This window comes from Amphiprion ocellaris, chromosome 5 (genome assembly GCF_022539595.1).
Source record: "Amphiprion ocellaris isolate individual 3 ecotype Okinawa chromosome 5, ASM2253959v1, whole genome shotgun sequence".
In the NCBI taxonomy this organism is placed as follows: domain Eukaryota; kingdom Metazoa; phylum Chordata; class Actinopteri; family Pomacentridae; genus Amphiprion; species Amphiprion ocellaris.
This window is the reverse complement of record NC_072770.1, coordinates 7,339,558-7,352,115: the sequence shown is the minus strand read 5'-3', so window position 1 is coordinate 7,352,115 and position 12,558 is coordinate 7,339,558. Positions and strand designations below refer to the sequence as shown.

At 40.0% G+C, this 12,558-nt stretch overlaps 1 protein-coding gene across 7 annotated transcripts in view; it reads right to left on the bottom strand.

The window, feature by feature from the left end:
* The window catches only part of rnf207a (ring finger protein 207a), a 32,221-nt gene that overhangs the window by 4,414 nt on the left and 15,249 nt on the right, over positions 1-12,558 (bottom strand). For 6 of the 7 annotated variants that reach the window (XM_055010741.1, XM_055010739.1, XM_055010738.1 and 3 more), the window contains 8 exons: positions 11,580-11,648; positions 11,042-11,110; positions 8,908-9,014; positions 5,586-5,763; positions 4,308-4,493; positions 4,008-4,059; positions 1,818-1,935; positions 92-184 (listed from right to left, as the gene is read on the bottom strand). In XM_055010741.1, the coding sequence (XP_054866716.1) occupies positions 92-184; positions 1,818-1,935; positions 4,008-4,059; positions 4,308-4,493; positions 5,586-5,763; positions 8,908-9,014; positions 11,042-11,110; positions 11,580-11,648 (872 nt within the window). The remainder of the gene's footprint in view (positions 1-91; positions 185-1,817; positions 1,936-4,007; positions 4,060-4,307; positions 4,494-5,585; positions 5,764-8,907; positions 9,015-11,041; positions 11,111-11,579; positions 11,649-12,558) is intronic. The other variant, XM_055010742.1, reaches the window with a different exon arrangement.

The following is a 12,558-nucleotide window of genomic DNA, read 5'->3' as shown; positions in this document are numbered from 1 at the left end:
ATCATGTTTTGAATTAAAAGAGACATATAGTACACTTTCACATAGAGAAACTACTACTACTACTAAAGCAGAGCACAGAGAATGTCAGTACCTGTCTCGACTTTCCTTTGCTAGTGTGCCGTCTTCATAGATTTTCAACATTGTTTCTGTGCGGTCATCGAGGTGCTCTTTCGTCTCCTGAAGCCTAAAAGATACATTTTAAAATATCAATAAAAGCCAGACAGTCCATCTCTCTGTACATTCTCACTTCACCACATTTCCCCAGCAAACTTGTCATAAAGGATGTTTGACAAGACAGAACCCAGAATTTACACCTTTGACTTTTTGTATATAAAAAGTCAGAATTTTATCCTTACACATTTATGTGATTTTTTCATAACTATGAAAAATTCTATTCATGATTATATATATTTATAATTGAAGAAGTCATAATTATGAATGAACATGTTTTGTGGGGTCACAGTGACCCAGACATTACACCTTTGTCCACCAAAATCTATCAGTACGAGTGAATATTTGTGCCTCAATGCATTCATGAGATATATGGACATACCAGGAAGAAGGAAGATAAACCTGAAAACAGAAGAGCTCTGACCTTGGCTGTTATCGGCACAGAGGTGTAAAAAGATTCCTCAAGTGGGGAATGTACATTTTTTTAGTAAACGCTTTAAAGAAAGGATGATGTGGAAGTACGTTGATAATAAAGATTTTCGGTGCAGGACTATAGTGGCTTATTTTTCCTTTTTCTTCTTTAATTTAATTCTAAGAAATCCACTTTATATGGCGATTGACCTCTGTTGTTTCTGTGCTTAAGTTCAGGTTGGATAAATAGGCTGTACTGCTAATATAGCAAGGAATGCAGTGCAGTTATGCTTTGATTGGTGTACATTTGTCTGTCTGTCTGTCTGTTATTCAACATTATTCAAAAACAGAATAAAGGATTTGGATGAAATATTCAGGGAAGGTCAGAAATGACACAAGAACCAAGCCATTAGATTTTGGCAGTGATGCGGCTTATAGTCTGGATCCACGGATTTGTTATACATTTCTGTATCATTGCGAGATAGCGGCACAGCATCACTGTAACCATGACAACAAGTGAACACTACGTAAGCTGCCTGCTGATGATCACATGATTGTGATCGACCATTGAGGACGTATCCATCGGAAATGATACAAGGAACAGCTGTTTAAATTATGGGGGTGTTTCTGAATCCCATCAATTCCCGCCACCCGCTACATATTTAGCACATATTTGTTCACATGCATAACACATGCCTGTGCTCAGCACAACGTCATTTTGTTTGTGGGTACATCTATATTAAATTACCACATTCTATGGTTCCGTGATTTCTGATCATCAAAAACTAATAAACAAATGCTGCATTTAAAAAAAAATGCTGCATTTCTGACCATTGTTCATTCCCTCATATGGGGGAATGAACAGCCTTGGTAGAGTATTGCACTCTGAGTGCTTTTTTTTACTTATGTCTCCGATGTCATGATGTCAGGCTATTTGGGGACTATTTTGCTGCAGAATAATGCAACCTGTGTGACTATTACCTACAGTTACACAGCGTATGTTGAACTGAGTTAAGATATATTACATTCTGGTGAACTACAAAAAAAGTTTCTTGCTGTCACTTTTCTTATCAATCCCACTGCTATACATACATTACTGTGATTTATGAGGTGGAGCTTTATATCAAAGCTGCTTTAACAGCAACAAGAGCTTCCATTTCCTTCCAGTCAGTGTCATCAGTCAGCCAGTACAGCTTCACACAGACTCCACATTTGTAATAATGTGAATACAACACCTGGGCTCAAGTCTCTCTTTGACTTTGGCAATAGACAGGATGTAGGGGCCGATCTGTCTGGCGATCGTGGTCAGGTAAGTGTTCTCCTGTTTCAGCTGCATCAGGTCATGAAGCTGCGCTGGAGTCAGAAAACAAAGAAAAATTAACCAAAGTTGTTTAAATCAATCCAACTGGACTTTAAGAAAGTTCCTTGAAGACGTTTCACCTCTCATCCAAGAGGCTTCTTCAGTTCTGGTGGTGGTTGATGTTGCCTCAGCTTATAACCTCTGTGATGTATGGTCAGTGCAATTCAAATTCTGACGACCATTGCCAAGGCCTGTCTGGCTCCTCAACGATGGTCGTTGGGAGCCAGGGAGTGACAATGGGGGTTGTTGAAATGCGAGTTTCACCGAGCCCTCGTATGCTAATGGTGGTCATTAGCATGAGCCAATTCACATGAGTCATTCTGCTGAGTAGTTCTTTTGGGGAGTTTTGAAAATCGGCGAAAGATGATGTCGCAGACCACCCCCCCTGTTCAGAGATGGCTTCTCTACTTTGACATGGATGGCTTCTTTCACTCCTCTCCTACGATGTCACCTCCCTATTCACGTGTTCCCACAATGGAGGCGGTGGAAACAGTGAGACAGCGGCTTTTACAAGACAACACCCTCAGCGACAGAACAAACCTCAACCCAGACCAGATTTGCCAACTTTTGGACCTCTGCCTGAACACCACCAATTTCCAGTACAGAGGGAGCTTCTATGGGCAGAAACATGGATGTGCCATGGGCTCGCCAGTGTCTCCTATTGTGGCCAATCTGTACATGGAAGAAGTGGAACACAGGGCCCTGACCTCGTTCAACGGAGCAACACTGAGCCACTGTTTCTGATACGTGGACGACACATGGGTCAAGATCAGAATCCATGTGGTGCAAACTTTCACCGAACATATCAACTCTGTGGACAGCAACATCAAGTTCACCAGAGGGGATGTAAAGGACAACAGTTTGCCCTTTTTGGATTGTGTGGACAGAAGTCTGAGTGTTGGGGTATACAGGAAACCAACACACACAGACCAGTATCTGCTTTTTGACTCTCACCATCCACTGGAGCACAAGCTAGGGGTCATCAGGACCCTGCAACACAGAGCCGACAAATTACACACCAGTATCCAAGGCCAGGAAAAAGAACACAAACACCTGAAAGGGGCACTGAAAACTTGTGGATATCCTGACTGGACCTTTGTGAAGGCTCACACAAGATCCAGAAAGGAGAACAACCCAGTGAGAACTGAAGAGAAAGAGAACAGGCGAAACAACATAGTGATCCCATATGTGTCTGGAGTGTTTGAAAAACTGAGGAGGACCTTCAACAAACACCAGGTCCCTGTCTTTTTTAAGCCAAATAACACCCTCAGACAAAGACTGGTCTACCCAAAAGACCCCCACCACGCAGCCAGAAGAGCAACCTGGTGTATGCAGTTAAATGCAGTGAGGAATACTCAGATCTCTACATAGGGGAATCCAAACAGTCACTTAACAAGCGAATGGCTCAACACAGCAGAGCCAATTCCTCAGGACAGGATTCGGCGGTCTTCCTTCACCTCAAGGAAGAGGGACATTCATTTCAGGACACCAATGTTCAGATTTTGGACAGGGAGGACAGATGGTTTGAGAGAGGAGTGAAAGAAGCCATCCATGTCAAAGTGGAGAAGCCATCTCGGAAATGGGGGGTGGTCTGCGACATCATCTTTCGCCGATTTACAATCAGGTCCTTTCAAAACTCCCCAAAAGAACTACTCAGCAGAATGACTCATGTGAAGTGGCTCATGCTAATGACCACCATTAGCATACAAGGGCTCGGTGAAACTCGCATTTCAACGACCCCCATTGTCACTCCCTGGCTCCCAACGACCATCGTTGAGGAGCCAGACAGGCCTTGGCAATGGTCGTCGGAATTTGAATTGCACTGACCACACCTCACAGAGGTTATAAGCTGAGGCAACATCAACCACCACCAGAACTGAGGAAGCCTCTTGGATGAGAGGTGAAACGTCTTCAAGGAACTTTCTTAAAGTCCAGTTGGATTGGTTTAAACAACTTTGGATAACCATGACCTGGATGAATGAGAAACTACACAGACAAAGAAAAATTAACGGATCGAATAGTGAGAGATGAATGTGAATTTTGGCTGTCGCTGCTGAAGACAAACCTTCATAGATCTCCTGCTCGTTTGTGACCCTCTGAAAAGTCTCATCCCAGATCTGTGAAGAGAATGCAGTAAGTTAAATATTATGTGAACTGTAGTCAGCTGACTCAAGGGATACCATGATATTTGCTATTTTTCTTTTCCCTCTGTTTGCATTCCAAGTAGTCTAAATTCATAGCGATGGGCAAACATCTGTTAACATGCAGCTAGGGGAGTTACTCAAGTATGAATGTAGAAAGTTTTTAGTGAGAAGTGCCTGGCAGAAGTAGGTACATACTAAAGGTCAGGTATCACCTGACGCACCTCTTCAAACATGACTCTCATAGTTTCCACAGTGGAGTACTGGGAAGTTATCTGACTGTCGATGTGCAGTGATCTGTCCAGGATCTCTCCCATTTTATCTGTGTTGATGATGGAGTGGTGTTTGGTCAGATCTCTGTGCAGCTCCTGGACCTGGTCCTTCAGATTTTGAATCTCTGTTTGCAGAGTCTATAAGCACAAACACACATACACATACAAGCACACACACATACAACATATAAGACATATCCTTCAAGATGATGGGTGTGCAGATGCCAGGTGAAGCGCATCAGAGCATGAAAACCTTGTAGCTCACTCGACAGGTTGAAAGTGAGCTCCTGGAGGAATTCATGTTGCTGCTCTTCACTGCTTTACTTTGAAGGCTCCTCATCTACTGCTGTGGGTCCCAAAGAACAGTTGATGCAGAATTTTAATCAAAGTACATCCAAATTCAAGGGAATCATCAAATAACTATAAAACTATAGAATAAAAATTTCAGCAGAAAATACTTGCTGTCAATTTGGTGCAATTATAATGATAGAAGTTCTCTTCTATGGACTGTATATGTCTATTGAAAATAAAATCATATCTCTATCTGTAAGTTCTAAGATGATGCTTCAGTAAGGAACTAAGAACTTTCCTGTTCCCTGTTCAATGAAGACATTAAATTAATCATAAATCCAGTCTAGATATTGTTAATATGGTAAATGACTATTTTAGCTGGAAACGGCAGATTTTTAATGGAATATCTACATAGGGGTACAAAGGAACATTTCCAGCAACCATCACTCCTGTGTTCTAATGCTACATTGTGTCAGCTAATGGTGTTGAAAGGCTGATTGATGATTAAAAATTCTTGTGCAATTAAGTTAGCACATGAATGAAAGTTTGAGTTTTCATGGAAACCATGAAATTGCCTGGGTGACCCCAAACTTTTGAACAGTAGTGTACACTACCAGTCAAAAGTTTGGACACACCTCCTCATTCAATGGTTTTTATTTAATTATTTTATACATTGTAGAATAATACTGAAGACATCAAAACTATAAAAGAATACATATGGAATTATGTTGTGAACAAAAAAGTTTTAGTCTTCAGTATTAATCTACAATGTAGAAAAAAATACAAATAAATAAAAAGTATTAAATGAGAAGGCGTGTCCAAACTTTGTGTATATTTGTTCTCAGTTTTTTTTTAATGGTTGTTCTGGCTATGACAAAGTAATTGTCATAAATGTGTGTAAATCCATTTGCAGCTTTACTGGTCAGACGCATCACTCACCCTGTAGGTGTTCTCATAGTTGCGGCAGTGCTCGGTGAAGGGTGTTTCCCTGCCCTCGGCCAGTAGGACCTTGGTGCAGATGTTGCGGTGAGATGTGGGCCGTCGCCCGTACACCGAACCCAGAGGCATCTCGCTGAGAGATGGGGAGCGACAAGATATAGAGAGAGGGGACTGCAGTCTGAGGAGAGGGGATCAATATCATGACCACCTCACTCTTATCAGCTTTGTCTATTTTCATTCTCTTTTACTCTCTTTAAATTTTTCTGTATTTACTACCATTTATTAATTCATTCATTTTTTGTTTTATGGTTTTCCCCTCCTTTTTATTCTCCTTATTCTTTTCTTAGATTTAATATGACATTTTGGTGCTTTTATTTTCTTATTTTGCATCCATTGGTGTGTCTTGTATTAATTTCTTTTGTAAATCTTTTATTCTGTTTGAATTTATTTCTCTATTTTTGCTTCTCTGGTCTTTTCCTTTCTGTTTGACCTTCTGTTGTTCGATGCCTGTAAAGCATTTTGTAAACTCTGTTTACTCTAATATTTAAAGAACCCAAGCCTTCATGTTTCAGGTTGTAGTTATTTGTTACATTTAAAAAAAAATGTATGTTAGATAATCTCAAAAACGGATACTGTGTATATCCTATTTCATTCATCAAGGGAATAAGAGCAAAATTGTAACTATGACATAATTTTGAATAACATTATTACATCTGATTCACCGGAGTCTCTTTAAACACAGGAGGGTTAAACCTTTATATTAAATAAATTGAGCCCCATCATTGACCATATTAGTCAATACCACTATTGCTGGGATTTACTGCAACAATAGAAACAGATGTATCGATGTGTATGCAAAAGACAATGATTTTGAACTGCTATCATTTTTATTATTTCATTACCATGTTACACCATATATTTGTAAACTAGCTACCTAGCTTGGTACACTATTTACTATGTACCATCTAATTTCTAAGGCATCTTTTTAAATAATGTTGTATACTCTGCTCATTGCAAGAAAGCCAATACAACTTTGTTAACATGTAATTTTGTCTGTCAATAAAAACGACTGTGGTAGAGAACACACATTCATGTACGAAAGTCAGAACAGGTGCTTCTGCTAGTTAACACTGAGCAGGTCTACTGCTGCTATCGGCTTCACTCAAGTACCCGTCATGGTCATTTCCATGAATAAAATGATCAACTTTTCTTTCCAAAATGCCAACTTCATTGCAAGACTCTGGATAAAGGTTTAGCAGTCAATCTGCTGATTTAATATGCTCCTTTTTAAAACCAAAGAGAGAGAGTAAACCCAAAGAAGCTGTTAAATTCTTGCTCTTTGTCATGTGTCTGAACTGAATCAATGCACTTGCTGTCACTCAAAACATCCCATCACCATCACCTTCTCTAAGAGTGTGAAAGCATCTAAGTACAGCATGAAGTCACGCAACTAGATAAACATGCATTCATCTGGAATCAAGCAGGTCCATGGTCCTGGCTTCATGCCGAACACAGCAGACCTGCCAGGGAGCTATTCTACAGTGGCTGAGGTGTGAATGCATCCTTTGCATGTTTCCATACAAATATTGTCCTCTGAGCATCCAGACTGTGTCTCAACACGGCCCATTACAGACTTTAACAGAGCTGAAGCACCAGCATCAGGTGCATGAAAGAACATGCCGGCCCACTGACTCTGTTCTGTGAAATTATGACTAAAATAGGACCAAACCAACCCCGTTCTGCATCCTGCGGAATTAAAACACACGTTCATAAAAAGGAAAAATATATATATATGTATATATATCATTCTGAAAAGATCGACTCCCCTCCGTCTCTAAGAGTCCCTCCCCACCACATCCTCCTTTTGAGGATGCATCGGACACAACAGCGCACAGTCGTGCTGAGTAACAAGCTACACCCTGAGTAGATACAGTGAAGTCTGTGTGCTCCAGTATGAAGGGAAGTCCAAAAACTGTTGAGTTAAGCACCCTGTTCCCTTACTGCGCCAGAGGCTTCAATGAATATTCCCGAAGAGTGTAGAAAGCCAAGCAAAGACACTACCTTTGATAATTTAGCTCATGAAACACATTTACTGGGATATGCACTTCAATTACAACTAACTGAATCTATCCACCTGGCTAAGTTAAATGCATTCTGAGATATCGCTGGAAGTTCAGGTATACGTCTCATACTCTTAGCCATCACAATCAAACCGAAATGTCACAAAAAGTAATAAAATACATATAAATGTACCTGGGATCTGTGAGGCTCTTACTCCTGTCGTCAATGCCACCGCAAACCTGTCTAAAACATATATCCCTCTCACTCTGTCATACGCATGCCATCCTCTGCACATCCAGCCTCCGTCCTCCCAGCAGTGACGCCAATTAAAGACTTTGCCCGTGCTAAAGCAGTGACATCAACGGCCTGGAACAAAACAGCTCGACCGCCCCTGTGTGCCAACTTCCAGATGAATGCTAGAGAGTTCTGTGAAATTAAGATAAAAATAGTGCCAGCCGGCCGGCCACCAATCCCTGCCCACTTTGCATCTTACACTGGCAGGGCGTTGGACAAGTTGGAAAGGAGAGTTGTCAGTATGCTGACATTAGTGGGTGAGCTTAAGGACCTGTGAACAGTTGGGAGACACTGATGTGGAAAAAAATTTGGTCAGAGGAGTTTGTGTACGTGGAGGGGGACGTAATGCACAGAGAAGCAGGCCGGGACTCTTTGTTCTACCCGACAGTGGCGTGTTTTTAAATCTAGGTTGCATATACTGTTGATTTAACACAAGAGAAATCTATCAAAGATCATAAGTTGTGAAAAAATCTCTGACAATGTAGAGAAACAGAATAAAATGTCTATCCTGGATCTGTGACCAAGTGGAACCACTCATCCGTCCATCTCCTGAATATCTGGCCACAGCAGGACCGGAGCTTTCTAAAACGGGATGGACTGCCTCCTTTCCAGTCCCCATGCAACAAGGTGAGTTACATAAACATATCAGTGTACAGAGCTTACGGACAGACAGCATAACTGCCATAGTGGGACTCAGCGTGGCGCCTCCTTTCCTCTCACTGCAGTCCATCTGTACTTGAAAACCATTTGGGGATTTTGAGTTTGGATGCTTCACAAGTGCAAAATTTTCTGCCCAGACTTTTGCTTTCTTGGAAGAATCCAAGAGGTGCCATGGAAATGTTCCGGTGGCGAAAGTGTGTTTATAAAAAAGTTTTTTTTTAAAAACTCAGAGGAAGGGATCACTTAGTGATTAAGGTCAGATTACATTTGGCAGTATGGGCAGTGATGTGAAGGGAAATGATGTTACCTTGTTGCCACACTTGTGGAACCGGCGACACAAGGAGGGCAGCGCTGTCCAATCAACAGCAGAGGCTCCAGGCAATGGGCAAACTCACTTCTATACTCTGTATTGATCTAACAAAAGGCAGAGGTAAAGTCACTTAAACTCATATTAATTTTAAAAGAATACAACATCATACAAAGGAAGAACAAACAAAATGCTGAAAAGTACACTTAATAACTGGAGATGCTATAGTGCCAAGTATATCTCTTCCATAGACACTTATTCCTGAAGCAGATCAAGTATTTTTTAAGGTTTTGTAACATCAAACAATAATTATAGAGCAGCATAGTGACAGAAAACGTTTTCTCACAGACAGCAGACATCTTTTTTTTTTTTTTAATCTGGGCTTTCTTTGCTGAAAGGTTTTATGAGATTGAACATTATCTGAATCCTCCCTCAAGACCTAAGATCACCCATGGAAAATTTTAGTGTGGCATGACAAACCATCAAACAAGTAAATATATTTTTGTAGAGTTCTAGATTTGTAGAGTTGATGCCAAGAAGCACTGAAGTTTTCCTGCTGGCTTGTTGTGATTAACACCTTACTCAAGACTATAACGACGATGACAGCCACAACAATAATCTTTACACAACGCTTTTCCAAATCCAAAGTGCTTCACAAGGTTAGCAAAATAAAACTGCTAAAGTTATAAAATCATCAAGTTTAAAAGGAAGTCAGATAAAAAAGCAATTTAGTGTACAAAAATCAGTAAAGTGTAGGAAAAGGTCAAAAGAGGTCAGTGGCTCAGCTGACCTGTTTTCCTCGGGCAGACAGCTCAGAGCCTCAACTTAAAAAACAGTTCAGAGATATAGAAGATAGGCCATGAAAGGCCTAAAATCCACCCTAAAACGTACTGGTTGTCAGCATAAAGAGAATAAAAGAGTAGCATTGTAATCTTGGATCTGGTTAACAGTTCTGTATAGTCTTGAGTGGATACATAGATATTTGGTTCAGGCGGGTAAAGAAACTGTTGTGATAATCCAGGCGATGGGATAAAACAATACAAGGTGGTGCGATTTTTTTTCCCTCCTAAATCATCAACTTTCTGAATGTTTCTGCTTTACTTACTAATATGTAATGATACATTCAGTGAAGTATGTGGAAAAGACACAGCAGCAATGACTGCACTGTCATACAAAATAACTAGAAAAGCACTCAGAGCGTAGCACTCTGCCAACCCTGCTCAGTCGTTGGATGATATTCGATGGATGAAATCTTTTAAAAAGTCGTGGTCCGCAGCGGTGGATTTGCAGTAGTATCGCAATAATGTGATCGCCAGCAGGCAGCTGACATAGTGTTCATTTGTTGTCATAGTTACAGTGACGCTGTGCCGCTATCTCGCAATGATACAGAATTTTTTTTAAAATCCATGAATGCAGACTATAAGCCACATTACTGCCAAAATCTAATCACTTTGGTCCTTGGGTCATTTGTGACCTTCCCTGAAAATTTCATCCAAATCTGCTGATCCGTTTTTGAGTAATGTTGCTAACAGACAGACAGACAGACCAATGCTGATCGTTACATAACTCCACCGCGTTCCGACGGAGTAATAACTGGGACAAAATAGGTCATGTTAACAGCTTTAGTTAGGTGGGACTTAGAGTTTTTACAATTATTTTGTCTAACTAAAGAATGAATGTTTTCTCTCTTTTTTTTTAGAACACTATCATTTTTGATTAATTATCGCTGACAGATTTCAGTTTTCCTCTCAAAAACATGTTGGCTAAGTTTACCGTAACCTTAGTCTTTGGTTGCAAGCCTAAAGTGTTGTATAATTGTATAATGGAAGTACTAATTCTCCTTTCATTTGTGCTGCACCCTAAATGAAAAGAGAATGCATAAGTGAACAACTAAACGATCAACTAAATCAACTACCTTGATGTAGTTTCTATCCATCAACCTGTCCAGGAAGTGCGGATGAAATGTTTGTTGTCCCTGATCAGTACATTAATAAAGTGCCCATTAGAAAGCACTGCACTTTTCATGACAACAAATAGTTCGAGAAGCAGTGAAACAACTAATCAGCGCACTGCAGAGGATTACGTTTTAAAAGCGACTTTTTCCAGCTTTGCATGAAGCTGCTCCTGTACTCACTTTGCTGCTCTGCACTGGTCTCAGTCGATGAGGGAGCTTTACAATCCTCTTCAGCCTCTCCATGAGTTGCTGTGTAAGCAAGAACATCCGGGTTTGATTTGGTGACCTCTCTCACCTCCCTGAGACATTATGGACAGCCTCCATTTAAAAACCAATCCGTTCCGGCTGTACTGTAACTTTTCTCCTGCCAAGAAAACTTCCTCAGAGAAAACTGTGTGTACACAGCAGACAGGGCAGTTTGGAAGAAGGATTATAGCGTAAATATCATAACATCTCAGCCTGCAAAATCAATTTCATTCAGTTAAGTAATTAATTATTTTATTTTCACTATTTTTTACCCAATTGATTGCTTTTTTGTTACGACTTCTCTGTTATTAATTCGTTTTCTCCTCCCTTATCCAGCCATTCACTCCTACTCCCATAGGTTTTGTGCTGCAGTGCTGTTACTCTTTATAAATATTTAATAAAATACCCATGGAATGGAGAAGTAATAAACATGGTTCATACTTTATGTTCCTCAAATTGTTGCTGTACTCACATAACCCATATCCAAAAACTCAAACTTGTTGGCTGAGCTGAGGAAGGCCGAGCAGGTGACAAGGTGGACCTAAAAACATCCGAGGTTCGAAAGTTAGCACTTAAACCACCGGATGCGCTTTAAGAAATGTATACACTGTAACTGGCATTTCTAACAGCTGAAGTTCAGATAAAGCTTCTGATGAAAAAAAAAACATGATAAGCTTCCAAAACACAACAAAGATAAGATAACCCTATATTAATCCCACAGTACCCCTACTGTGGGATTAATATAGGGTTATCTTATCTTTGTTGTTAATTGAAGTGTTATAGCAGCAAACGGGATAGTGCAAACATGTAGAGAACATCAATAGAAAATATAAATGAACACAAATGTACAAAAGTACAGACTTTTCCATGTGTGGTATTCAGACACGACACAGATAAAAATCTTCCGAATGTGGAAAATTACACTATTGCACATATCAATGGAGATATTACACATACACTACCATTCAAAAGTTTGGGGTCACCCAGACAATTTCATGTTTTCCATGAAAACTCACACTTTTATTCATGTTCTAACACAATTGCACAAGGGTTTTCTAATCATCAATTAGCCTTTCAACACCATTAGCTAACACAATGTATAATTAGAACACAGGAGTGATGGTTGCTGGAAATGTTCCTCTGTACCCCTATGTAGATATTCCATTAAAAATCAGCTGTTTCCAGCTAGAATAGTCGTTTACCACCTGTACTCCTGATTAATTTAATGTTATCTTCATTGAAAAAAAAATGCTTTTCTTTCAAAAATTATTCATAAGTGACCCCAAACCTTTGAACAGTAGCATATTTAATCTATAGTGCACGATAACTAGCTCTGGTTTATTTTATTTTGGAGGGGCTCAACCTCTAGGTTGGGAACTGTATATACTGCATGGTAGTTAAATCTCAACAGTAAAATGTTACTTACATAATAATGCATCAGTATTCACCAT